General features: G+C 36.4%; 1 protein-coding gene across 2 annotated transcripts in view; it reads right to left on the reverse strand.

Moving 5' to 3' along the window:
- Window positions 1-27,448, reverse strand: part of RPTOR (regulatory associated protein of MTOR complex 1) — a 488,176-nt gene that overhangs the window by 387,387 nt on the left and 73,341 nt on the right. For both annotated transcript variants that reach the window (XM_027850143.1, XM_027850144.1), the window contains exon 3: window positions 301-383. In XM_027850143.1, coding sequence (XP_027705944.1) covers window positions 301-383 — 83 coding nt within the window. The remainder of the gene's footprint in view (window positions 1-300; window positions 384-27,448) is intronic.

Here is a 27,448-nt window from a genome sequence, read left to right on the forward strand (position 1 = left end):
AGTTTCTTTATGGAAAATTTTAAAAACTTAAAAGGAAAATGCATCAGTGCAACAACCAACATACCCTGGGTTAAAAGCAAGTTAAATCACTGGTATGGTTTATGATTATCAAGACAGACAAGATACAAGACCCAGTAAAAACACAGTTGTCCCATGAATAGTTAGACAAGTAATAAGTGATCACATTTTGCAACAGGTAAATGAGGTCTATAATATTCTCATTTAGATTAATTATTAGTCAGGACACTAAAATCCACACTATGGAAAAATGGAAGAACAAAAAAAAAAATCAAAGCTTACCCTTGGCTGCCAATTTTCATACTGTTTCTGTAAATTTGCACCAATAGTTTCCAAAGCTTTTTGAGGACCCATTGACAAAGGATCTAAGGAAAAAATGGGAAAAAAGAAGTCATTACATGAATTGTATTTCTCAAGGGCATCTTTCTAATTATATAATTCATTTCTAAGCTACTTTTGTCTACTTTTGCACTAACACATATTATTCTATTTCCATTATAGTTGGCCAGATTTTTAGAGCTGCTTAATTAGTCCAAACTAGGCTCAAATGTCCAAAAATTAGTCTCCTCCCTAAAATGTACTCCGCAATAGTTTTATTTTGAAGAAATCATGTTATTGGGGCAGTTACGTGGCACAGTGGATAGAGCACTGGCTCTGGAGTCAGGAGGACCTGAGTTCAAATCCAACCTCAGACACATAACACTCACTAGCTGTGTGACTCTGGGCAAGTTACTTAACCCCATCTGTCTCGAAAAGAAAAGAAAAGAAAAGAAAAGAAAAGAAAAGAAAAGAAAAGAAAAAAGAAAAGAAGTCATGTTATCTTGGTAACAGAAAAATCTACACACAAAAATGGGCTTTGCTAAGACCTGTGCATCGAGCCCCTGTCCCTCAAACTCACATCACAAAATGACATTTCAAAGTGGATGTTCTGGAGACATCTCAAACCCAACATGTCCAAAACTGAACTCATTGTCTCTCCCCTTCCCCCCAACTCAGAACTCTTCCAAACTTCCCTGTTATTGTGAAGGTAAAAACATTCTTCCAAGCTCCTGTGTTAACTCCTCACTCTCTCTCTCACCCAAACAGCCAATCGGTTGCTAAATCTCGCTACATCTGCCTGCACAATCTGAGTGTCTCTCTATTCACAGAGCTGCCAATTTATTTCAATTTTATGTCTTACTTAGTTATTGCAACTGCTTAAAGGAAAGTCTGACCATAACACTCCCCTACTCAATAAATTCTAGTGACTCTCTTGTCTCTAAGACCAAATATAAACCTCTATTTAGTTTTCAAAGCCCTCAAAGCCCTTCACAAACTGGCCCCATCTACTCCCCCCTCCCACACTCTGCAATCTAGGCTAAACTTGCATTCTCTCCATACCTCATACACAAGACTCCATTTTCCCTCTCCATACATTCATACTGTCCATCCTCCATGCCTGCAAAGCACTCCCTCCTCACTTCCAAGCAAAGAATCCCTCTCTTCCTTTCAAGACACAGTTCACTCATCCTTCCAACTGCTAATGTCCTCCCTCCTAAGTTATCTTGTCATTAAATACTTTATATTTATTTCTATTTATTCTCTTTATAGTTATTTGCACGTATTTATATTTCTACTTGTCTCACCTGTTAAGATGTTGAGCTCCTTGAGAGCAGAATATTTCATTCATTGTATTTTTATCCCCAGCACCTCGAACAGTGTCTGTACATAGTAGGTGCTATTCTTGTTGATGCTGATTGATTGACAGATAAAATAAGGGTTGTGGCTCTAACACACGCATATGATGTGTAACAGAATAAATGGCACTTTTTCAAGGAAACATACCACAACTTGTATATCCAGGTGAATATTTTTCTTTAAAAATCCTCACAGTGGGACGACCAGTGATTCTGCTACCGTTAAAAAAACAATTACTGAACACTTTTGGTAGTTTCATAGCCAATTTATTTGTGAGATAATAGTACTTCAAGCATTCTTATTCTCATTCCATACATGAGGAAACTGAGGCTTGAAGAGAGTTTAAAATATTACCCCATGGTCATACAAGTATTAAGTGTCAAAGGCAATATTCCAATCCAGGTTATTTAGCAATCATTTCCTTTAGGCCTTCTCTTCTCTAGGTTCTATATCCCCAGTTCCTATATCCCCAGACCATATGAAATGGTCTACAGATACTTAAATGCCTAGGTAAAGGTGCTTTCCCCATTTCCCACAAGCTATACTTTTTTTAGACTTCTTTGGCCCTCTCCAGAATGTCAATCTTCCCCAGGAAACTCATCATTGAGAAATCTCATTATGCTGCAAGACTGAATCTGCCTGGTTCTTTCACCTCATCAGCACCCTCTGGTCATAGGCTCCATAATCTCTGTTTAAGGAGGGGGCTCAGCACAGTTTTCTCCCCCTTTTCCACCAGCTACACTGCTGTGGGGACATCATGCCGCGTGTCAGGCATTTTTCCATTACTTTCCCCTCCCCTTTTCAGCTTCCTCTGTGTGTTGTTTTCCTCCATTAGACTGTAAGCTCTTTGACCGTCTTGGTTTTTATTTGTGTCCCCAGAATTTAGCACAGTACCTGGCACATACTAGGCACTCAATAATAAATATTTGCTGACTGACTGAATAAAGAGATTATATTTTTTCCCAAAGAGCCTTCTCTGAACATTGAATTTCCTGAGTAGGGGAAGAACACAGTCAAACCCATGATTTAGGAAAACTATTTTGAGTTGCTGCATGAAGAATTAAAATGGAGAGAAAAAGAAAAGTCAGTAAGAAAGATTTCATAATAGTTCAGGTCAGAAATGAAGACCTGAACTGAGGTGGTGATAGTGAAGAAGTGGACAGTTGAGAGAAATTGCATGGAGGTGGAACCAATAGGACCTGGTAACTGACTATGTGCGGGACAGAGGGGAGTGAAAGGCAGGGAGTGATCAGAACACGAAAAAAGTCCAAGAGGACTGAGATTTCAAGCCTAGGTGACTGGAAGGATGATGGTAGTACCAACAAGAAAGAGATTAGAAAAGGGAGATAGTTCAGGCGACAAGATAATGAATTTAGTTTAGACAAGTGTAATGTGAGATGCTAAAGGTTTTAAATAGAGATTCAAGACTGGGGTTCAAAGCAGAGATTAAAGTTAGGAAGATCTTTAAGAAACCAGAGAGTATTCACAAGATGGTGAAGGGTCTCAACTTAATGCTTTATGGAACCTACCAAAGTTGGGGATGTGGAAAGAAGACTGGGACAGTGAGAGGACAGAGGGACACTATCTGCATCCAAGAATAAGTCCTACTGTGTTCTGCCTTGGTCAGACTATATCTAAAATACTGTGGTCAGTTCTGAGAACTAAAGTTTGGAAGAATGTTTATAAGCTTATGAACATCCAGAGGAGGTTAATAAGAACAGTGAAGAGGCTAAAAGATGGCCATGCCATCATGCCATGATGCCCAGCTGAAAAAACTGTAAACATTTAGCCTGCAGAAGACTCGGGGGGGAAGACAACAACCTTTTCCAAGTACTAGAAAAGCTCTCATGTAGAAGAATTATTCTGCTTGACTTACACAGTAGAACAGAAGTAATTGGTAGAAGTAGCAAAACAGCAAATTTAGGCTAGATATAAAAAATATATATATTTGGAGTATCCAAAAGTGGAATGGTTCAACTCAGGAGGAAGTAGGCTTCCTGTAACTCTGAGGATCTTTAAACAAAGGCTAGATAAGCATTTCTCCTGTATGTCGTAGAGGAGATTGTTCTTCAGGTATTGTCTGTCAATAAGCATTTTTTAAGGACCTACTGTATCCCAGGCACTGTGCTAAATACTAGGGATATAAAGAAAGGATGGACTACCACTAACATCCATTACAACTCTAAAATCTTGTGATTCTGTGATCTACTCATCATCCTGATCAGCTTCCTCTGGCTATGCAACAGTTTATCAAAGTCATTTCTAAAATGTGGTATCCAGAACTAAACACAATATTTCAAATATGGTCTGACCAGGGAAGGATAGTGAGACCGTCACTACTTCCATTATGGATAACTTTGCTTCTCAACACAGTCTAAGACCATATAGTGTATTTTTCTATTATCACTCTGTTAGCTTATATTGAATTTATCATCCACTGACGGCCCTAGATATTTTCTTTGAGGCCAGTCATTCAGTAATATAACAGTACTATCATTTTGCCCACATCATTCCATCTTATCCACAAGGATAGTAGAAGGGCCACTTTTAAATGCTTTCCTAACAATTAGCTATACTAGATTCATAGCATTCCTATAACCTACCAGATAAGTAACCTTATCCTAAAGAAATGAAAGTCCAGGGGAACACACAGTCCCCCCACAAAGGTACTAGGGGAAATGTTTGTACTTCATTATCTTCAAAGTAAATATGCCTCTGCTTAATAATAATGACAATAAATAGTGTTGACGATGGCAGTAGTGATGATGACAATGATGATGATGACGATGATGATGATGATGATGATGATGGCAATGAGGAAGATGACAACATGAAGTTAATCTGGATGATTTATTCTGGACAGAGCCAGAATAGGGCTCTTAACAGGCTAAAAGAGATAGTTCACAAACTATCTCTGATACTAGGCTCTAGTCTTACCCACAAGAAGCAAGTACTAAATGGCAAAATACAGACAATCACCCAGGACCGACATTAAACCTAGTACTCTTTTTACTATACCAGAGCCTCTCATGAGTCCAACATCTTGTGGAGGGAAAGAGCAAGGGAAAAGCTGGAAAAACTAGATTTTCCTAAATCTAGGGTAATTAAATTTATTAAAATCTAAAACTCAAGAAATTCAAAAGCATTATTTTTTCTTCAACAGAAAAAAATGTTTTGGTAAGACTGGCACTCCTTAGACAAATTATTAGCTTCAAAAAAATCTTGTCAAAGCCTCAAAAAACTTTTAATGACTAAAATAAAGCTTTCTGTTATATGATGAACCAATTGAGACCATTAAAACTCAGAAAGCTATGAGAAGGGACTGAATTTGGAAAGATAAGAATAAAGGTCCATTAAAGTACATGAACATTAAGTGAGTAATCCAATTTTAAAAACATGAATCAATCAATGAATTTGCCATCTTTCCAAAATGAAGTTGATGCTATCCATAAATAACATAACAGCTGACAATTATAAAGCACTATGGTATTGCAAAATGTTTTTATATCTCATTTGATCTTTTCAATAACCCAAGATAAGCATTACATATATTATTATCCCCATTTTATTTATTTAAGGAATATGAGGCTCAGAGGCCAGGTGACTTCCTCAATATTCTACAACTAGTAATTGTCAGAAGCAGTATTTGAAGTTAGGTCTCACCTAACTCAAGTACAGGTCTCCTCTATAGTGGCGATGGGTTTTCATGGCCCCCATATTTATCCAGTCACAGAATTCACACTTAATTGTTGAAAGAGACTTCTTGGCCAACTAGAATCACTTCTACAACATACCCAACAAGAGTGTGGTTGAAGACTTCTGTTAAGAAGTAATGCAAACTACACATACATAACTTATATTTAGTTACTTGCCTTATCAATGAGGGTGGGTGGGGAGGGAGGAAGGGAGAAAATTTGGAACCCAAAGTTTTAAAAACACATGTTTAAAACAAATGTTTTCACATGCAACTGGGAAATAAGAAATACAGGAAATGGGGCACAGAAATCTATCCTGCCCTACAGGAAAATTGAAGGGGAAGGGGATAAGAGAAGGGGGGGAGAGATAGAAGGGAAGGCAGACTAGGGGAAGAGGTATTTAGAATGCATGCCATCTTGGAGTGGGGGGAGGGGCGAGATGGGATGAAAATTTGGAACTTAAAATCTTGTGGAAGTAAATGTTGACAACAAAAAAATAAATAAAATGAGGAAGCTGGAAAAAAAAAAAGAAAATGCTATCCACATTCAGAGAAAAAACTTAGGAGTCTGAGGGCAGATTTAAGCATATTATTTGTTCTCCTTTTCTTTTGTTGTTTTGTTTTGTTTCTTCTTTCTCCTGGTTCCTCCCATTAATTCCAATTCTTCTTTACATCATGACTAATTTGAAAATATGTTTAATATTAATGTATAAATAGAGCTTATATCAGATTGTATGCCATTTTGAGGAGGAGGGAGGAGTGGAAGGGGGATAAAATTTAAAACTAAAAATCTTACAAAAGTGATTTGTTGAAAACTAAAAATAAATTAATTAATTATAAAAAAAAGAAAAATGATGAAATCCCCCCCCCAAAAAAATGCAATATCTTCCAAAGCAACCTACTCCTCTTTTGATAACTCTAACTATTAGGAAGCTTTTGCTCATCAAAAAGAGAAGGAACCTAATTGTACCAAGTAGCTCACAATCAACTAAGGCACAAGGAAAACTAAGAACCATGTGGTGAAAAGAAAGAATATCCATCCAATAAGGTCAATGGTGTCAAATGCTTCAGATAGGTAAAGAAAGATGAAACCAGAAAAAGAGTCCTCAGATTTAGCAATTAAGAGATCAGTTTTAGTTAAGTGACGAGGGCAGAGGTAAGATTGCAAAAGGTTTAGAACAGCAGTGGGGAACCTGCAGCCTTGAGGCCACTGTGGCCCCCTAGGTCCTCAAGTGCAGCCCTCTGACTGAATCCAAACTTCACAGAACAAATCCCTGGTTTAGAAGAATTAGAGGACGTGGAATGGAGGAAAGTGAATGTAAACTGCTTTTTTATAGGTACTGAATAAATATTGGTTTTGTCATTCACACTGTGTTGTAAACATTATGACTAAGAAACAAAATGCATTCATTAGGGGGAATGTAAATAAACGTAAGACTTTTCAATTTTGGTCAGATTGTATTAGTGCTTTTCCAGGGGCCAAAGCACAAGAAGGAGCCCAAAAAGACTTTTTAAAAGACGGTGTTTTTGTTTGGGAATACTAAACTAATTAAACTTTTACACTCTCCTCATCTCCAATTAATACAATATCGTTGTTACAAAGAATCACTTAGGAATTATATTTTTAAAAAAATTTTAAAGCACTCCAGGGGGAAGAGAAAAGAGAACAAGATTTTATTAAGTACTATGTTCTAGGCTCTATACTATGCATATTACACATATGACTTCATTTGATCCTCATAACAGCCTTGAAAGATAGGTGCTATTATCTGCGTTTTCCAGTGCAGGAAACTGAGGCAGCCAGCAATTAAGTTACTTGCCCAGGATCATACAGCTAGTAAGTGCTAAGGCCAATTTTGATCTCAGATCTTCCTGACTCTAGATCAAGTGCTCTATCCACTGAGCCACTCAGCTACCTCTATACTATTATATACTCTATAATCTTCCCCCAACTTTTCCCCCACAAGTTTTGAGGTAAAGGAGGAAAACAAAAATTAGTTTAGCCTCAGTACTTCCCAACTGGCTATGCACCCCCTCACATTAGAATTACTGCAGCAATCTCCTACTTGTCCTCTCTGATGTTCTCTTCTAGATATTTTCTCCTTTGATCAACCCTGCATCTTAATACTACATTTCTATTTCTAAAACTATGCTTTCACGGTTGCATGACTGCTCCAAAACTTAAAATTAGCAGGTACTCTGCCTTATAGTTCTCTCTATTCCCACTGAACTTGAATTGACACACTATCACATCCATGGTGCCTGATTTCTTCAACAATTGACTACTGCCTGTTAGAACATCTTAATTCTATTGCCTGCTTTTCAAGAGCTACTTTGCTAAACAATAATGTAACCTTGAATAAGGAATTTAACCTTTCTAGGCCTCAGTTTCCACATGACATTCCCATAATCAAAGGATTTAACTTTAAAAATTATCTCCAAGAGGCAGATAGGTGGCGCAGTGGATAGATCACCGGCCCTGAAGTCAGGAAGACCTGAGTTCAAATCCGGACTCAGACCAAACACTTCACATGTACTGGCTGTGCGACCTTGGGCAAGTCACTTAACCCCAATTGCCTTACCCAAAAAAAAAAAGTGATCTCCAAGAGGTACCTTCTAATGCTGTGAATACATTATAGATATCTTCAACAATCTAGATCTATCCTATTTAAACTTATTTCATACAATTCAAGCTCTGCCTCCTTGCCATCCTAATCAAATGTCATCAAATGCTGCAGAAAACAAGAGTGGTGGGGAACAAGAAAAGGTCAGTACCATTTATGACAAATTACAAATCACTCGTAGCTTGAAAGAAATCAAATTCAGTAGAGAAACTAGAGTAGGAACCAGACTACAAGGGCTTTGAAGAATGAGTATGTGACAAGAAAGAGCAAACTACAAAAGACTTTTTTAGGAGTTGTGGTGATAATAGAAGAAATGTGATGGTAGCTAGACAGAAAGGCCTGTGTATCTGCACACACACATTGTTCATGTTGACAGAGAGAAAATGGCTAATAGACATAAAAAGATTAAAGGTATGAGAAAGAGAAAAGAAATGTAGAAGCTTATGTTAAAAGCTTCTCAAAAGTAGGTACCATAAATTATATTTATATTTCCCACTGTACTTGACAAATAAGTATACTCTCAATAAAAGTCATTTGTCTATTATCTCATAAGTATACCCTTAATGAACCTTAAGAGAAGAAAGAGGGGAGAATCTACAAAGATCAGTCATTAAGAAGAAGGCAACAGAAAACAACAAACCAATGAAACATTACTTTGGGATAAAAGAACTTCCAGAGGTCCTGACCAACTTTCAGCACTCTTACTTTTATGATACACAGTATCCATTAAGTGGTTCATAAAAGAAATTTCAGCAAACTTACATTCCCTACGCTCAGCATTCAGCTCATTTATACCAGTTTAAAATACAGATAGTTCTCAAGCAAGTCATGGGACATACATTTTTCCAATGGAATTTTTCAATATTATTGCTGCATCATTTAATATCTAGCCATAAAACAAAAACAATCATTCCACATCCTCCTCCAAAAATAGACAAGTGTCAAGAGAGATAAAGAGAGGAGGGCAGGGAGGAAAAGGGAGAGGGTGGGGGTGAGGGAAAACAGAAAATGCCTTATTACCTAGGTTGAAGATAAAAGGGTAATAATAGTTCTTGACCTACATTTTTAGTTGCCATTTTTACTGACATTTCAAATTCAACATGGAGAAACCTTAATTCATTGAACCATTTTTCACGGTTCTGGAAAATAAAAAAGAGAAAAAGGCATCACTGTTCAATCTAGGTAAGTTTCATGAGCTCTATAAGCCAATTGCTCACTTTGCTATAATACCTATCTATGTATCTGTTCCAATCCTAATTTTACAATGCTGTGCATGAATGAAAGAGAGAAGTAGCTGCATGTGAGTAAAACCACAAAATATAATATTTCTATTATTGATTAAGTTGCTACCAAAGGTACAGGTCAAAATAAGAAAAGCCTGAAGAGTTTTTTTTTATAACCTGACTTAACACAGATACTCAAGGCTGTGCTTCTCAAAGCAGTAGTCTCCAACTGTTTTTAGGAATATCCCTTGCTCTTATTCGGCATCATTGTAAAAAATATATATCTGTTCATCTCAGCAAAGCTACATCCTAAACTGAACTCATTATTTTTTACCCTAAACCCTCCCCACCTCCTAACTTCTGTATTACCGTCAAAGGTACCACCATCTTCCCAGTCCTTCAGGCTCAAAACCTAGAACCCTTGGTTCCTCATTATCTCTCACTGCCCATATCCAATCTATTTCCAAGGCCTGAATATTTCACCTTTGCAAAATCTTTCAAATATACACCCTTTTCTCCTCTGACACTGCCATCACTCCAGGGGAAGCCATCACGACTTCATGTCTGGATTAGTGTAATAGCCCGCTGGTGGGTCTGCCCACCTGAAGTCTCACTCTAATATATCCTCCCATTCAATTACCAAAGTGATTTTCCTAGGGCTGCCCAAGTCACCACCCCCCTCAACAAATTCCAGGGGCTCCTGATTATCTCCAGAATAAAACAGAAAATGTTCTATTTGGCATTCCAAGCCCTTCATAAAATAGCCACCTCCAACTTTTCCAGTCTTGTTACTCCCGGCAAACTACTCTTCAATCCAATGACACTGGCCTCTTTGTTATTCAGTCATCAAGTTGTGTTCAACTCTTCATTATCCTATGGATCATACCATACCAGGCCCTTCTATCCTCCACTATCCTGAAATTTGTCCAAGTTCATGTTTCCATGACACCATCTATCGATCGAATCTTCTGCCATCCCCTTTTCTTTTTTGCCTTCAATCCTCCCCAATATCAGGATTTTTCCAATGAGTCCTATCTTCTCATGATGTGGTTAAAGAAGTTAAACTTCAGCTTCAGTACTTGAGCTTCTAGTAAATAGGCTGAATTGATTTCTTTAAGTATTAACTGATTTGATCTCCTTGCTGTCCAAGGGACTCTCAAAAGTCTTCTCCAGCACCATAATTCAAAACTGTCAATTCCGTGGTGTTTATCTTTTCTTGTAATCCAATTCTCACAACCACACATTGCTACTGGAAAAACCACAGCTTTGACTGTATGGACCTTTGTTGGCAAGTGATGCTTGCTTTTTAGTATGCTGTCCAGATTTGCCATGGCTTTCCTTTCAAGGAGTAAGCATCTTTTAATTTCCTGGATGCAGTCACCATCTGCAGTGATCTCTGAGCCCAAGAATACAAAATCTGACACTGATTTCTTCCCCCACTAGTTGCCAAGAAATGATGGGACCAGTTCCCAAGATATTTGTTGTTTTTTTTTTTTTTAATGTTAAGCTTCAAGCCAACTTTTACACTTTTATCTTTCACCCTCATCAAGAGGCTTCTTAATTACTCTTCAATTTCTACCATCAGACTGGTATCACCTGCATATCTGAGATTATTGATATTTCTTCTGGCAACCTTAATTCTGGCTTTTGATTCATCCAGCCTGGCATTTCACATGATATACCTTGCATGTAAGTTAAATAAATAAGGTGACAATAAATAGCTTTGCTGTACTGCTTTTCCAATCTTAAACCAATCAGTTGCTCCATGTTCAGCTATAACTGTTGCTTCTTGGCCCACAAACAACTTCTTCAGGAGACAAGATGATCTGGTACTCCCATCACTTTGAGGCCTTACCACATTTTGTTGTGATTCACACAGTCAAAGGCTTTAGTGTAGACAGTGAAGCAGAAATAGATGTTTTTCTGGAACTCCCTTGCTTTTTCTATAATCCAGCAAATGTCGGCAATTTGGTCACTAGTTCCTCTGCCTCTTTGAAAACCAGCCTGCTCTTCTTGTAATTCTTAGTTCATATATTGCTAAAGCCTCACCTGCAGAATTTTACATATCACCTTGCTGGCATGTGAAATGAGTGCCACTGTTTGTTAATTTGAACATTCCTTGTCATTGCCCTTCACTGCTGAGCTTTCCAAATTTGCTGGCATATTGAGTACAACACTTTAACAACATCATCTTTTAGGGTTTTAAATAGCTCAGCTGGAATTCCATCACCTCCACTAACCTTATTTTTAGCAATGTTTCCTAAGGTACACTAGACTTCATTCTCCAAGATGACTGGCTATAGATCAGTAACCATACCATAGTGGTTATATGTGATTTAAAGATCTCTCTTGTATAGTTGTTTTGTGTATTCTTGCTATCTCCTCTTGATCTCTTCCACTTCTGTTAAGCCCCTACAATTTTTGTCTTTTATCATGCCCATTTTTGCATGAAACATTCCTTTTATATCTCTAATTTTCTTGAAGAAATCTCTTGTCTTTCTCACCCTACTGTTTTCTTCTATCTCTTTGGATTGTTCATTTAAGAAAACCTTCTTATCTCTCCTTGCTATTCCCTGGAAGTCTGCATTCAGTGAAATATATCTTTCCCTTTCTCCTTTCCCTTTCACTTTCCTTCTTTCCCCAGCTATTTGTTTTTTCCCCACTTAACAGTATTTTACTTTTTCCAATTACATGTAAAGATAGTTTTCAACATTCACTTTTACAAGATCTTGAGTTCCAATTTTTTTCTCCCTCCTTCCCCTCCCCCTTTTTCATCAGACAGCATACAATCTGATATATGTTATACATGTACAATCATATTAAACATATTTCCATCTCAGTCATGTTGTGAAAGAAGCATCAGTACAAAATGGAAAAACCATGAGAAAGAAAAGAGAGAGAGAGAAAATAGTATGCTTCAATCTGCATTCAGATTCCAGAGTTCTTTCTCAGGATATGGAGGGCATTTTCCATCATGAGTCCCTTGGAATTATCTTAGATCACTGTGTTGCTGAGAAAAGTTGGTCACTGTACAATGTTGCTGTTACTGTGTACAATGTTCTCCTAGTTCTGCTCACTTTACTCAGCATCAGTTCATGTAAGCCTTTCCAGGTTTTTCTGAAATCAGTCTGCTCATATTTCTTATGGAACAACAGTATTCCATTACACTCATATACCACAACTTGTTCAGCCATTCCTCAATTGATGGGCACCCCTTGATTTCCCATTCTTTGCCACTACAAAAAGAGCTGCTATAAATATTTTTGTATATATGGGTTCTTTTCCCTTTTTTATGATCTCTTTGGGATACAGATCTAGTAATGGTATTGCTGGATCAAAGGGTATACACAGTTTTATAGCCCTTTGGGCATAGCTCCAAATTGCTCTCCAGAATGGGTGGATCAGTTCACAACTCCACCAACAAAGCATTAGTGTTCCAATTTTCCCACATCTTCTCTAACATTTATCATTTTCCTGTTTTGTAATGTTAGCCAAACTGATAGGTGTGATGTGGTACCTCAGAATTGTTTTAATTTGCATTTCTATGAATCTAATCAACAGTGATTCAGAGCACTATTTCATATGATTAGAGATAACTTTAATTTCTTCATCTGAAAATTGCCTGTTCATATCTTTTGACCATTTATCAACCTGGGAATGACATGAACGATTATAAATTTGACTCAGTTCTCTATATATTTTAGAAATGAGGCCTTTATCAGAGACACTGGCTGTAAAAATTGTTTCCCAGCTTTCTGCTTCCCTTCTAATCTTTGTTGCATTGGCTTTGTTTGTGTAAAAAAATTTAATTTAATATAATCAAAATTATTCATTTTCCATTTCAAGATGTTTTCTATGTCTTGTTTGGTCATAAATTCTTCCCTTCTCCACAAATCTGATAGGTGAACTATTCCTTGTTCTCCTAATTTGCTTATGGTATCACCCTTTATGCCTAAATCATGTACCCATTTTGACCTTATTTTCATATATGGTTAAGACATTGGTCTATGCCTAGTTTCAGACATATTATTTTTCAGTTTTCCCACAAGTTTTTTGTCAAATACTGAGTTCTTATCCCAGAACCTAGAGTCTTTGGGTTTAACAACTGATTACCATAGCCACTGACTACTCTTATTCCACTGATCCAAACTCTATTTCTTAACCAGTACCAGATAGTTCTGATGACTGTTGCTTTATAAAACAGTTTTAGATCTGGTATGGCTAGGCCACCTTCCCTTGTATTTCTTTTTATTAATTCTCTTGATATTCTTGACCTTTTGCTCTTCCAGATGAATTTTGTTATTATTTTTTCTAGCCCAATAAAACAATTTTTGGTAGTTTGATTGGTATGGCATCGAATAAGTAAATTAATTTAGATAGAACTGTCACTTTAATTGTATTAGCTCAGTCTACCCATGAGCAACTGATAGTTTTCCAATTATTTAGATCTAACTTGTGTGAAAAGTGTTTTGTTATTGTTATTGTGTTCATATGGTTTCTGGGTCTGTTTTGGCAGGTAAACTCCCAAATATTTGATATTATCTAGATTGTCTTAAATGGCATTTCTTTATCTTTTCCTGATGGGCTTTGTTAGTAATATATAGAAATGCCAATGATTTATATGTGTTTATTTTATATCCTGCAACTTTGCTGAAGTCCTTAATTATTTCAAGTAGTTTTTTAGTTGATTCTCTAGGATTCTCTAAGTAATACCATCATATCATCTGCAAAGAGTGATAGCTTTGTTTCTTCATTGCCTCCTCTAATTCCTTCAATTTCTTTTTCTTCTCTTACTGCTAGAGCTAACATTTCCAGTACAATATTGAATAACAGTGGTGATAACGGAGATCCTTGTTTCATCTCTGATCTCAATAAGAATGCTCCTAGTTTATCCCCATTACATATAATGCTTGCTGATGGTTTTAGATAGACATTACTTATCATTTTAAGGAAAACTCATTTATTCCTATGTTCTCGAATGTTTTTAATAAGAATGGGTGCTGTATTTTGTCAAAAGCTTTTTCTGTATCTACTGAGATAATCGATATGGTCAATTATACTGATAGTTTCCCAATACTGAATCAGTCCTGCATTCCTGGTATAAATCCCACCTGGCCATAGTGTATTATCCTCCTGATAAGTTGTTGCAATTTCTTTGCAAATATTTTATTTAAAATTTTTGCATCAATATTCATTAGGAAGATTGTCTAGAATTTTCTTCTCTGTTTTGGCTCTTCCTGGTTTAGCTATCAGCACCATATCTATATCTTAAAAGAATTTGGTAGGACTCTTTCTTTGCATATTTTTCCAAATAGTTTATACAGTATTGTAATTAATTTTTCTTTAAATGTTTGGTAGAATTCACTTGTAAATCCATCTGGCCTGGAGATTTTTTTCTTAGGGGGTTCACTGATGGCTTGTTCTTTTTCTGAAATGGGATTATGTAAGTATTTTATTTCCTCTTCTGCTAATCTGGGCGATTTATATTTTTGTAAATATTCACACATTTCACTAAGATTGTCAAATTTATTGGCATACAGTTGGGCAAAATAGCTCTAAATTATTGTTTTAATTTCCTCTTCATTGGTGGTGAGTCCACTCTTTTCACTTTTGATACTGGTAATTTGATTTTCTTCTTTTTCTTGATCAAATTAAGCAAAGGTTTATCTATTTTATTGTTGGTTTGTTTTTTCATAAAACCAGCTCTTAGTTTTATTTATTAGTTCCACGGTTTTCTTATTTTCTCCTTTGAATTTCAGAATTTCTAATTTGGTATTTAATTGATGATTTTTAATTTGTTCTTTTTCTAGCTTTTTTAGTTGCACGCCCAATTCATCAATCTTCTCTTTCTCTATTTTATTTATACAATTTTCCCTAAAAACTGCTTCGGCTGCATCCCAAAGTGTTGGTAAGTTGTCTCATCATTGTCATTCTCTTTGATGAAGTTACTGATTGTTTTTATATTTGTTGTTTGACCCACTCATTCTTTAAGATTAGATTATTTAGTTTCCAATTAATTTTTAGTCTATCTCTCCATCGCCCTTTATTCTGTGTAATTTTTACTGCCTCATAATCTGAAAAGGATGCTTTAATATTTCTGACTTTCTGCAATGAATTGTGAGGTGTTTATGCTCTAGTACATGGTCAATTTTTGTGTAGGTGCTATGTATCACTGAAAAAAGGGGGTATTCCTTTCTATCCCCATTCAATTTCTTTCAGAGGTCTACCATATCTAACTTTTCTAAAATTCTATTCACCCCCTTAACTTCTTTCTTGCTTATTTTGTGATTAGATTTATCTAGTTATGAGAGGGGAAGACTGAGGTGCCCCACTAGTATAGTTTTGCTGTCTATTTCTTCCTGTAACTCACTTAACTTCTCCTCTAAGAATCTGGATGCTATACCACTTGGGGTATATATTTTTAGTACTGATATTACTTCATTGTCTATGGTACCCTTTAGTAAGATGTAGTTTCCTTCTTTATCTCTTTCAGTTAGATCTATTTTTACTTTGGCTTTATCTGAAAACAGGATTGCTACCCCTGCTTTTTTGACTTCAGCTTAAGCATATCTTCTGCTCCAGCCTTTTACCTTTATTCTGTGTGTATCCCTCTGCTTCAAATATGTTTCTTGGAAACAAGATATTTAGAATTGTGGTTTTTAATCCACTCTGCTATCTGCTTCTGTTTTTATGGTAGAGTTCATCCCATTCACATTTACAGTTATGACTACTATGTCTTTCTCTCCATCCTATCTCTCCCCCCACCACCATTTATACTTTTCTCTCTTTTCACCCTTTTCTTCTCACCAGTATTTTGCTTCTAACCACTGCCTCCCTCAATCTGCCCTCCCTTCTATAACCTTCCCTCCCTTTTCTTTGCCCTTTCCTCTATTAGTTCTTCCTTCCCTTCTACTCACCCTCCTCCCTTTTCCTTCTCCTTTCCCCTCCTACTTCCCTACAGAGTAAGATAGATTTCAATAACCAACTGAATTTGTATGTATGTTATTCACTCTTTGAGCCAAATCTGATGAGTAAGGTTCAAACAATGCTCACCCTACCTGCTTTTTCCCCTCTACTATAATAGTTCTTTGTGCCCCTTCATGTGATGTAATTTGCCCTATTCTGCCTCCCCCTTTCCTCTTCTCCCAGTACAATCCTTTTTGCATCCTTTAATTAATTTTTTTTATCATTACAACAAAGTCAACTTATACCTACACCTTCTGTCTATGTATACCCCTTTTAAATGTTGTAATAAAGATACAGTTCTCAAGAGTTACAAATATGATCTTCCCGTGTAGGGATGTAAACAGTTTAATTTTATTGAATAACAAGTTGTTGTTGTTTTTTTTAATTTCTGTTCTTTTTACCTTTTTTTTTTTTGCTTCTCTTGAGTCTTGTATTTGAGATCGAATTTTCTATTCAGTTCCTGTTTTTTCATCAGGGAATGATTGAAAGTCCCCTATTTTATTGAATGTGTTTAACTTTCCCCCTGAAACATGATGCTCAATTTTGTGGATTCTTGGCTGTAATCCAAGCTCCTTCGCCTTCCAGAATATCATATTCCAAGCTCCCTGATCCTTTAATGTAGAAGCTGCTAAGTCCTGCATAATCCTAACTGTGGTTCCACAATATTTAAATTGTTTCTTTCCGTCAGCTTTCAATATTTTTTCCTTCACCTGATAATTCTGAAATTTGGTTACAATATTCCTTAGAGTTTTCGTTTTGGAATCTCTTTCAGGAGGTGATTGGTGGGTTCTTTCAATGACTATTTTACCCTCTGGTTCTAGGATATCAGGGTAATTTTCCTTGATAACTTCTTGAAAGATGCTGTCCAGGCTCTTTTTTTTTTTTAATCATGGCTTTCAAGTAGTCCAATAGTTCTTAATTTATCTCTCCTGGATCTATTTTCCAGGTCAGTTGAAGTATTTTACATTTTCTTCTATTTTTTTCATTCTTTTGATTTTGTTTGATTCTTGATGTCTTACACAGTCATTAGCTCCCACTTGTCCAATTCTAATTTTTAAGGAATTATTTTCTTCAGTTAGCTTTTGTACCTCCTTTTCCATTTGGTCAATTCTACTTTTTAAGGACTTGTTTTCTTCTGTGGATTGTTTTTCTACTTGGCCAACTGTATTTTTTAAAGAATTGTTTTCTTCAGTCAATTTTTGTCCTTGCTTTTCCAAGTTGTTGACTCTTTTTTTTTTTCATAATTCTCCTGCCTACCTCTCATTTCTTTTTCCAATTTTACTTCTACTTCTTTTATTTGACTTTTAAAATCCTTCTTGAGCTCTTCCAAGAAGGCTTTTTGGGCTTGAGAGCAATTCATATTCCCTTTTGATGTTTCAGATATAAGTATACTGACAATGTTGTCCTCTTCTGAGTCTATGTTCCCTGACACCATAGTAACTCTCTACGGTCAATATTCATTTTCACTTTTTGTTCATCTTTTTTGTCTATTTCCTGGTTTTCAAAGTTGAGCTCTTCAGCTGAAGCTCAGGAAGCACTATTCCAAGCTTCTTGTGCTGGAGGCTAGGGACATGGTCCCTGGCTTTGTGCACTTGAGCCTAATGTGCTGGCAGCTGGAGGCTGTAGGGGTCTGGCAGGTGTTGAACTGCGGTCCTAGTAGTGGTGTCTGGCATGTGCTGAGGCCAGGTGGGGTTTGTCTGTATTTCCCTGGGGCTACACTAAAGCAAACAGAGTCTGCATTTTCCCAGCTATTTATTTCCTCAACAGATGGCCATTTTGCTTTCTTGCTCTTCTTTTTCTTTGGAATGTTTGCCACTGTGTTGTTCCTCAAAGAAGATCTTCATCTCTAGGTTCAGGGCATTTTCTCTGGCTGTCCCCATGCCTAGAATGCTTTCCTTCCTCATCTCTGCCTATTTCTTTCAATTCCCATCTAAAATCTCACCTTCTACAGGAAGCTTTTTCCAACCCCTCTTAATTCTAGTCCCCCTTCCCTTTGTTAATTATTTCCTCTGTATCCTTCATATAACTTGTTTGTATATATTTGCTTGCTGTCTCTCCTATTAGAAAGTGTGTTCCCAGAAAGCAAATACTGCCTCTTTTTCCCCAACACTTAGGATAGTGCCTGGCAAATTGCAAATACTTAATAAATGTTCACCAACTGTGTCATGTAAAAATGATACATGAATATTACCGATCAAAATAATACCTTCTATCTTCCCTCTTCACCTTGACTCTGAAGAAACCACAAGTGAATCTTTCAAATTGCTATCTAGTAGACAATATTTCACTTGTAAAATAGTTTTTAATTAAAAATTAAATAAATAAGAAAAGAAAAAGAAATATATTATAAACATACATATTAAAACATACAAAATAAGAAAAGAAAAAAATGTCATGTGCACAGCAATACATGAGAGGATTCAAAATATATGGTAATAAATTTCCATTTCAAAAAAGCCTATATATTAAATACCATGTGTTGTATTGAGAGCTGTCCATCTTTTCTTTGCTTCCTTGTAGGTTTTCATTTGTTCTCTGCTATATACTTTTTACTTTGTTCTTTTTTCCCCTTTCTTCCCCCACCCCAGACTATAATTAAGCATGGTTTTATTTATATATAGATATATTTACATACATATACGTAAGCATATGGACACATACATACATATATAAACATGTTTTCCTTAAGAGATTCTACTCCTAATCTTTGTTTTTATTTGTGCGTAGCTCTTTTTTCCTATCCCTCCTAACTCCTCTACTTAACTTCTCCTAACTCCCTTGCCCTCCTATTACTTAACCTACCTCCTCCTGCAAGGATCCCTCCTTATCCTCCCATTCCCATAAATCTAAACACCCTTCTATATTCCCATTTAACCTATTCCCTCACACTCCCCTCTAAAGATCCCTCCTTTATCCTCTCTCCCCTCATCCCCGTTAGTATTTCACTTCTTTCTAAATTTAGAAGATTTTTATACTCTTCTCGATGTATATGGATTTTTCCCCTCTTAAACCCATTCTTGATGAAAGTAAGTTTCCAGAACTAACAGGCCTCCTTCCCCATCTAATTCCTCTGTATTGGTTCTTCTTCTTGTACCTCATTTGGATAAGATAATTACTCTTTTTAGCTGTTCCTGAATGGTTTTACTTTTTGAAGTTATATCATGCTCAGGTCTACCTCAATCTTTCTAATGAACTACTCAATTACTAATAACAATCTTAGACACATGTTTTACCATTTTCATACATAAAAGATAAAGCGTCTGTCCTTATTTTTGAGTTCCTGGTAATTGGTCTTTGGTATATACCTTATGTTTCTCTTGGCTCTTGTATGTCAAATCTTCTATTAAGTTCAAGTTTACTTTTTTTTTTAAACAAAGTCCTGAAAGTCTGACAATTCACTAAGCGTCCATTTTTTTTTCATTCAGAATTATGCTTAGCTTTGCTGGGTTTGATATTTTTGGCCAGAAGCCCAGTTCTTTTGCTCTTTAATATAGAGTGTTCCAAGACCTGTGGTTTTTCAGTACTGCCACTGCTAGGTCTTGTATGATTCTAATTGTGGCACTGTTATATGTAAATTATTTTTTTCTTGTTGCTTGTAATACTTGATCCTTGAGCTGGGGGTTTAGGAATTTGACTATAATATTCCCATAGGTTTTCCTTGTAGGATCTCGTTCAGGTGGTGATCAATGGGCTTTTTCTGTTTCTACTTTCCCCTCCTGTTCCAATACTTCAGGACAATTTCCTTTAATTATTCTTGTATTACTGTATCAAGATTCTTTTTTTTTTATTATAGCTTTCAGGTAGTCTAATTATTCTTATGTTTTCTCTTCTTGATCTGTTCTCTAGATTACTTGTTTTTCTTAAGAGTTGTTTCACATTCTCTTCTATTTTTTCATTCTTTATATTTTGTTTTATTATTTCGTGATCTCTTATAATTTCACTGGCTTCCCTTGCCCAATTCTGATTTTCCAAGGAGTCATTTTCTTCCTTAAGATTCTGGATCTCCTTTTCTAATTGGTTGACTTTCTTTTCATAATCTTGTTTTTCTTGAATTGTTCTTATTTTTTTACGTTTTTCCTCGATCTCTCTCATTTGATTTTTGAATATACTTTTTTTTTCATTAGGCAATGGGGTTAAGTGACTTGCCCAGGGTCACACAGCTAGTAGGTATTATGTGTCTGAGGCCGGATTTGAACTCAGCTCCTCCTGAATCCAGGGCCAGTGCTCTATCTGCACCACCTAGCTGCCCCTCTCTCATTTGATTTTTAAAGTCTTTTTGAAGTTCTTCTATGAATTCTTTTTGGGCAAGTGACCATTTGACATTACTCTTTGAAGGTAGAAGAGAGTTTCTTTGCTTACTATCCTCCTCTGAAGATGAACCCTTGTCTTCTCTATTCCCACAGTAATTTCCTATAGTTGGATTCTTTCTCCTTTGCCCATGCATTTTTTTAATAGCTTAATTTTTGTAATCACTTCTAGTTCTGGGGTATGGGGGATGGTGCCTCTGGCCTCAGATCCTCCTTCAGTTTTCTTCTCTGACCTTGAACACAAAACAAGACCTCCAGCCTCCTGTAAGTGCCCACAGTCAGTGGAGTCCCTGCCCCACTGCTTCTGCACTCACTGGGTATATGCTGGTTGCTTCTTGCCCACATGTCTCCACAGCATAGCTGGGTCTGGCGTTCCTTGTCAGTAGAGGCCCTCGATCTTCCCTGGCTCAGATGCCCAACTCCCTTTACTGTCTCAGTAGTAAAAGTTCCTGTAGTTAGGGTCAAGGTAGCCTCCCAACTCAGCTAACCACAGGGCTTGCCCCTTGTTGTTTAAGTGGTCTCTAGCCTAGAGGTGTTTAATCTTCACAGGGGCCAAACCTCATCCTGGGATTTTTCTTTACATCTTCTCCAAGTGTTATAAGGAAGACTCCTGTTCTGTCCCTTCTCTTACTGATTTTTATCACTCTATGTTTACCCCGAGGTAAACATAGGTTTTATCTCTTTTGTGGAGGAAAATCTTGAGAGCTTGAAATTTTCTGACCTACTCCACCATCTTCCCAGAATCCTTTTGTAAAATAAAATTTGAAGAAAATGTCATCCAATTGGTCAGCTGTTTGTTGTGGATAGCCAACTTTAATGTAACAACTGCTTCTGGCACACTTAATAACCTTGGTTTTAAAAGGCATGTTTATTTTACCAACAGGCCAACAGGTATGAAACACATACATAAATAGAAGATACAGCAGAATATCTAAACTTATTCAATAGAGTAACAAATTGCTGAAGTAAACAAGCCTCAGAATCAACTTAGAATCTTAGCTATCAGTTTTCCATAAAGTAAGTAAGATGTGTTGATGAGCCCAAGAAATTTTGGTTTCTGGTCAAAAAGATAGGAATATAATGAATACTAATGCTCATATATATGTTTTTTTTTAAATCAGAAAAGAACTAGGACAGTTAGAATTGAATTACCTTTCACAGAATGGCAAGGGGAAGAAACTTTAGATGAATTTTGTTATTGTTTTCTCTATAAAATAATTTTTGGTAGTTTGATTGGTGTGGCGCTGAATAAATAAATCAATTTAGGTAGAATTGTCATTTTTATAGTAGCTTAGCCTACCCATGAGCAGCTAACTAATATTTTTCCAACTATTTAGATCCGACTTTATTTGTGTGAAAAGTGTTTTGTAATTGTATTCATATAGTTCTTGGTTTTGTTTTGGCAGGTAGACTCCCAAATATTTTATAATGTCTACAATAATTTTAAATGGAATTTTTCTTTCTATCTTTTGCTGTTGGGCTTTGTTAGTAATATATAGAAATGCCGATGATCTGTGTGAGTTTATTTTATATGCTGCAACTTTGCTAAATTTGTTTATTATTTCAAGTAATTTTTTATTTGATTCTCTAAGTATGCCATCATATCATCTGCAAAGAGTGATAACTTTGTTTCTTCTTTGCCTATTCTAATTCCTTCCATTTCTTTTTCTGCTCTGATTGCTTACAGCTAACATTTCTAGCACAATATTGAATAACAGTGGTGACAATGAACATCCTTGTTTTACCCCTAATCTTACTGGAAATGCTTCCAGATTATTCCTAGTACATATAATGCTTGCTGATGGTTTTTGATAGATGCTATCTGTCATTTTAAGGAAGATTCCATTTATTCCTATGCTCTCTAGTGTTCTTAATAGCAATAGCTATTGTATTTTGTCAAATGCTCTTTCTGTGTGTAATCAGATGATTTCTGTTAGTTTTGCTGTTGATATGGTCAATTATGCTGACAGTTTCCCTAATATTGAACCAGCCCTGCATTCCTGGTATAAATCCTACCTGGTCATAGTGTATTATCTTCAAGATAAGTTGTTGTAATCTCTTTGCTAATATTTTATTTAAAATTTTTGCATCTATATTCCTTAGAGAGATTGGTCTATAATTTTCTTTTTCTGTTTTGGCTCTTCCTGGTTTAGGTATCAGCACCATATTTGTATCATAAAAAGAATTTGGTAGGACTCCTTCATCTGTTTTCCTAAATAGTTTATATAATATTAGAATTAGTTGTTCTTCAAATGTTTGATAGAATTCACTTGTAAATCCATCTGGCCCTGGAGATTTTTTCTTAGGGAGTTCTGAGATGGCTTGTTCCATTTCTTTTTCTGAAGTGGAGTTAAGTATTTTATTTCCTCTTCAGTTAATCTGGGCAATTTATATTTTTGTAAATATTCATCCATTTCACTAAGACTGTCAAATTTATTGGCATACAGTTGGGCAAAATAGCTCCTAATTATTGTTTTGATTTCCTCTTCATTGGTGATGAATTTACCTTTTTCATTTTTGATGCTGGTAATCTGATTTTCTTCTTTCTTTTTTTAATCAAATTAACCAAAGGTTTATCTATTTTATTGGTTTTTTCATAGAACCAGCTCTTAGTTTTATTTATTAGTTCAATAGTTTTCTTAATTTCAATTTTATTAATCCCTCCTTTGGTTTTCAGCATTTCTAATTTGGTATTTAATTGGGGATTCCTAATTTGTTCTTTTTCTAGCTTTTTCAGTTGTACACCCAATTTATTGAACTCTTCTTTACTTTATTCATGTAAGCATTTAGAGATACAAAGCTTCCCCTAAGAACTGCTTTCAGGGGCAGCTAGGTGGCACAGTGGATAGAGCTCCAGCCTTGGAGTCAGGAGGACCTGAGTTTAAATCCAGCCTCTGACACTTGACACTTACTAGTCATGTGACCCTGGGTAAGTCACTTAACCCCAAATGCCTCACAAAAAAAAATTGCTTTTGCTGCATCTCATAAGTTTCAGTATGTTGTCTAGTTATTGTCATTCTCTTGGATGAAGTTATTGATCATTTCTATTTTTATTGTATCATGATCAGAAAAGGATGATTGAATATTTCTGCCTTTCTGCATTGGATTGTGAGGTTTTTATGCCCTAGTACATCTTCAATTTTTGTGTAGTTGCCACGGTCCACCAAGAAAAAGGTACATTCTTTTTTGTTCCCATTCAGTTCTCTCCAGAGGTCAATTATATTTAACTTTTCTAAAATTATATTCATCTCTTTAACTTGTTTCTTGTTTATTTTGTGATTAGATTTATCTAGTTCTGACAGGGGGAGGTTGAGGTCCTCCACTAGTATAGTTTTACTATTTCTTCCTGTATCTCCCTTAACTTCTCCTTTAAGAATTTGGATGCTATACTAATTGGTGCATATATGTTTAGTAATGATATTATTTTATTGTCTATGGTACCTTTTAGCAGGATATAGTTTCCTTCCATATCTCTTTTAATTAGATCTTTTTTTGCTTTTGCTTTGTCTGAGATTAGGATTGCTATCCCTGCTTCTTTTACTTCAACTGAAGTATTATATATTCTGCTCCAGCCTTTTACCTTTACTCTATGTGTATTCCTCTGCTTCAAATGTGTTTCTTGTAAACAACATATTGTAGGATTACAGTTCTTAATGCACTCTGATATCTGTTTCTGTTTTATGGGAGAGTTCATCCCATTCACATTCACAGTTATGATTACTGTCTGTGTCTTCCTTTCCATCCTATTTCTCTCTCTATTTATGTTTTTCTCTCTCCTTTTTCCCTTTCCCTCTTCAGTAGAATTTTGATTTTGACCACCAATTCCCTCAGTCTGCCCTCCCTTCCATTCGCTCCCTCCCTTTTGTTCCCTTTTACCCTTTCTACTTCTTACCTCACTTCTATTCACCCCCTCCCTTTTCTTTTCCCTTTCCCCTTCCTACTTCCTATAGGGTAAGTTAGATTTCTATACCTAACTTATTACGTTATTCCCTCTTTGAAGTAAATCTGATGAGAGTAAGGTTCAGACAATGCTCATCTCCCTCCGTTCTTTCCCTCTACTCTATTAGGTCTTTGTGCCTTTTCACGTGATGTAATTTACCCTTTCTGCCTCCTCTTTTCCTCTTTTCCCAGTACAATCCCTTTACACCATGTAATTAGATTTTTTACCATCACATCAAAGTCAGTTTATACCCATGTCCTCTAAGTATACCCCTTTTAAATGTCATAATAACATTAGAGTTATCAAGAGTAATAAGTGTCATCTTTCTTTGTAGTGATGTAAACAGTCTGTCCTTATTAATGACATGTTGTTCTTTTTTTCTCTCCTGTTTACCTTTTTGTGCCTCTCTTGAGTCTTGTATTTGAAGGTCAAATTTTCTGTTGAGCTCTGGTTTTTTCATCAGGAAGGTTTGGAAGTCCTCTATTTTGTTGAATCTCCTCTCCTCAAAGATTATGCTCAGTTTCACTGGGTAGATATTATATTCCATGCCCTCTGATCTTTTAATGTAGAAGCTACAAGGTCCTGCATAATCCTGACTGTGATTCCATGATATTTTAATTGTTTCTTCCCAGCTGCTTGCAGTATTTTCTCTTTGATCTGGTAACTTTGGAATTTGGCTATAATATTCCTTAGCATTTTCAATTTGGAATCTCTAGGAGGTGATCAGTGGATTCTTTTGATGACTAATTTACCTTCTGGTTCTAGGACCTCAAGGCAGTTTTCTTTGATGATTTCCTGAAGGATGTTGTCCAGGCTCTTTTTTTCATCATGGTTTTCGGGTAGACTAATAATGTTTAAATTGTCTCTCCTGGATCTATTTTCCAGGTCAGTTGTTTTATCAATTTCTTCTATTTTTACAATTTCTTCTATTTTTTTATTCTTTTGTTTCTGTGTGACTGATTATTGCTCTTTCATAGAGTCATTAGCTTCCACTTGCTCCATTCTAATTTTTAAGGAACTGTTTTCTTCTATTAGATTTTGTCCCTCCTTTTCCATTTGGCCCATTTTACTTTTTTTAAGGAGTTCTCTTCAGTGAGTTTTTGTCCCTTCTTTTCCATTTGGTCAATTCTATTTTTTGAGGACTCATTTTCTACAGTTTATTTTTGTCCTTCCTTTTCCAAGCTATTGACTCTCTTTTGCATACTCTCATTTCTTTTCCCAATTTTTCTTCTTCCTCTCCTATTTGACTTTAAAAATCCTTCTTGAGCTCTTCCAACAAGGCTTTTTGGGGTTGAGACCACTTCATATTCCCCTTTGAGTTTTCGGATGTGAGTATACTGACACTGTTGTCCTCTTCTGAATTTGTGCCTTAATCTTCCCTTTCCCCATAATCAGAATCTATGGTCATTGTCAGTTTCTGCTTTTTGTGCATGTTGTTTTCCTATTTCCTGATTTAAAAAAAAAAAAAAGTTGAGCTGTCCTGTTTCTTTTCCTGCTCACCTAGGCCTTGTGCTTGAATGTTTGGCTCCTGCTCACCCAGGCCTTGCACAGGGAAGTTTCACTGCTGGTGGATATCTGTGAGCCTGGAGTTTTGCCTCCTACAATTGTGCTTCCCAGAATTGTGGTGAGGCACCAGGTGATTTTGCTGCTGGAGAACGCCGTCACCTATGGTGATTTTCTGAGCTGGTGTCTACCAGTTCCCCTGCCTGTATTGGGGCTCTCAGGGGGTCCTGGTGTTGGCACTTGCCTGCTCCATCAACCTGAGTCTCAGGATCTCCCCCTGGTATGCTGAAATGGGGCTTGCCGCTGGCTTGCTGGGGAGTCTCCCATCCTGTACTGCTTCCTCTCCCCCAGAGTGAGAGGGGACTTTCCCATTAATCCCCCAACCTTCCTGGGCTACAAGACTGCAGCACCCTGACTTTTTGTTGGCTCAGGGTTTTTCCTGGGTCAATATTTTCTGGGCCTTCAGAGGTCAATAAGAGAGGGTAAGAGCAGCTTACTTCTTACTCTTCCATCTTGGCTCCTGGAGGCAGAACTCGGGGGAGAAACTTTAATCAAGGGATAGAGGTTATTATCTTTGTAACTATTTACATAGTTAAGCAAAACAAACTAGCCATGACCAGTGTGTCTCATTCTATATCTTGATTCCACTACTGCTCTGTCAGGAGGGAGAAGGCATTCTTCATCAGTAATTCTTGAGAATTGTGGTTGGTCACTATAATGATCAGTTCTTAAGTCTTTCAAAGTTATTTTTTTTTACAATGTTGTATAATTTTCTTCTCTAGGTTGTGCTCACTTCTCTCTGGATCAGTCACTACAAATCTTTCCATGTTTTTCTGAAACTGTACCTTTCAAATCCTCTGAATCAGAGACTCAATTATTAAATAAGTTGGTCAATGATAAAAAAGAAAGGCTCCATATCCACTAAAATATTTTTGCAACACTTTCAGTAACAGTAAAGGACTAAAAGGTAGTCCACAAACAGTAGAATGCCTCGATAAATTATGTTACAATAATTTAATAGAATACTACTCTGTTGTAAGAAGAAACAATGAATATATCCATGATAAAATATCCTTGCCACCTGTTAGGGGGCAAATGATGGAGTAGATGTTTGTACATTGAAACATCTTTCGTGGGCAATGTTGAAGATTTGTTTTGTAAGACTATGCATGATGATTACAAGGGAGGTTTATTTTGTTTGTGTGTGTGCATAGTTTAATTTTGGGGGGAGGAGGGAAGAAAATAGAAGGGGAGTGGTGATGTGATGATAGTAATGAAAGAAAAAAAAGTAAAGGACAAAAGTATCAATGAAGTAGTAAAATTTTAAAAAGCACAGGAGAGAAAAGAGGTTCAAAGGAAACACCAACAAGTAGGATAGCTTTGGAACAAAGTTGTTGAATTTATTCTATACTTAAAGGAAAAAAGTTGGGGCAGGTGGGCTGGGTCAGTGGGGGGGAAGGCATGGTGCTGAGTAGAGAGCTACTATATCATACACA

The sequence above is a fragment of the Vombatus ursinus genome, unplaced genomic scaffold (genome assembly GCF_900497805.2).
Source record: "Vombatus ursinus unplaced genomic scaffold, bare-nosed wombat genome assembly UNPS02008996.1, whole genome shotgun sequence".
In the NCBI taxonomy this organism is placed as follows: Eukaryota; Metazoa; Chordata; class Mammalia; order Diprotodontia; family Vombatidae; genus Vombatus; species Vombatus ursinus.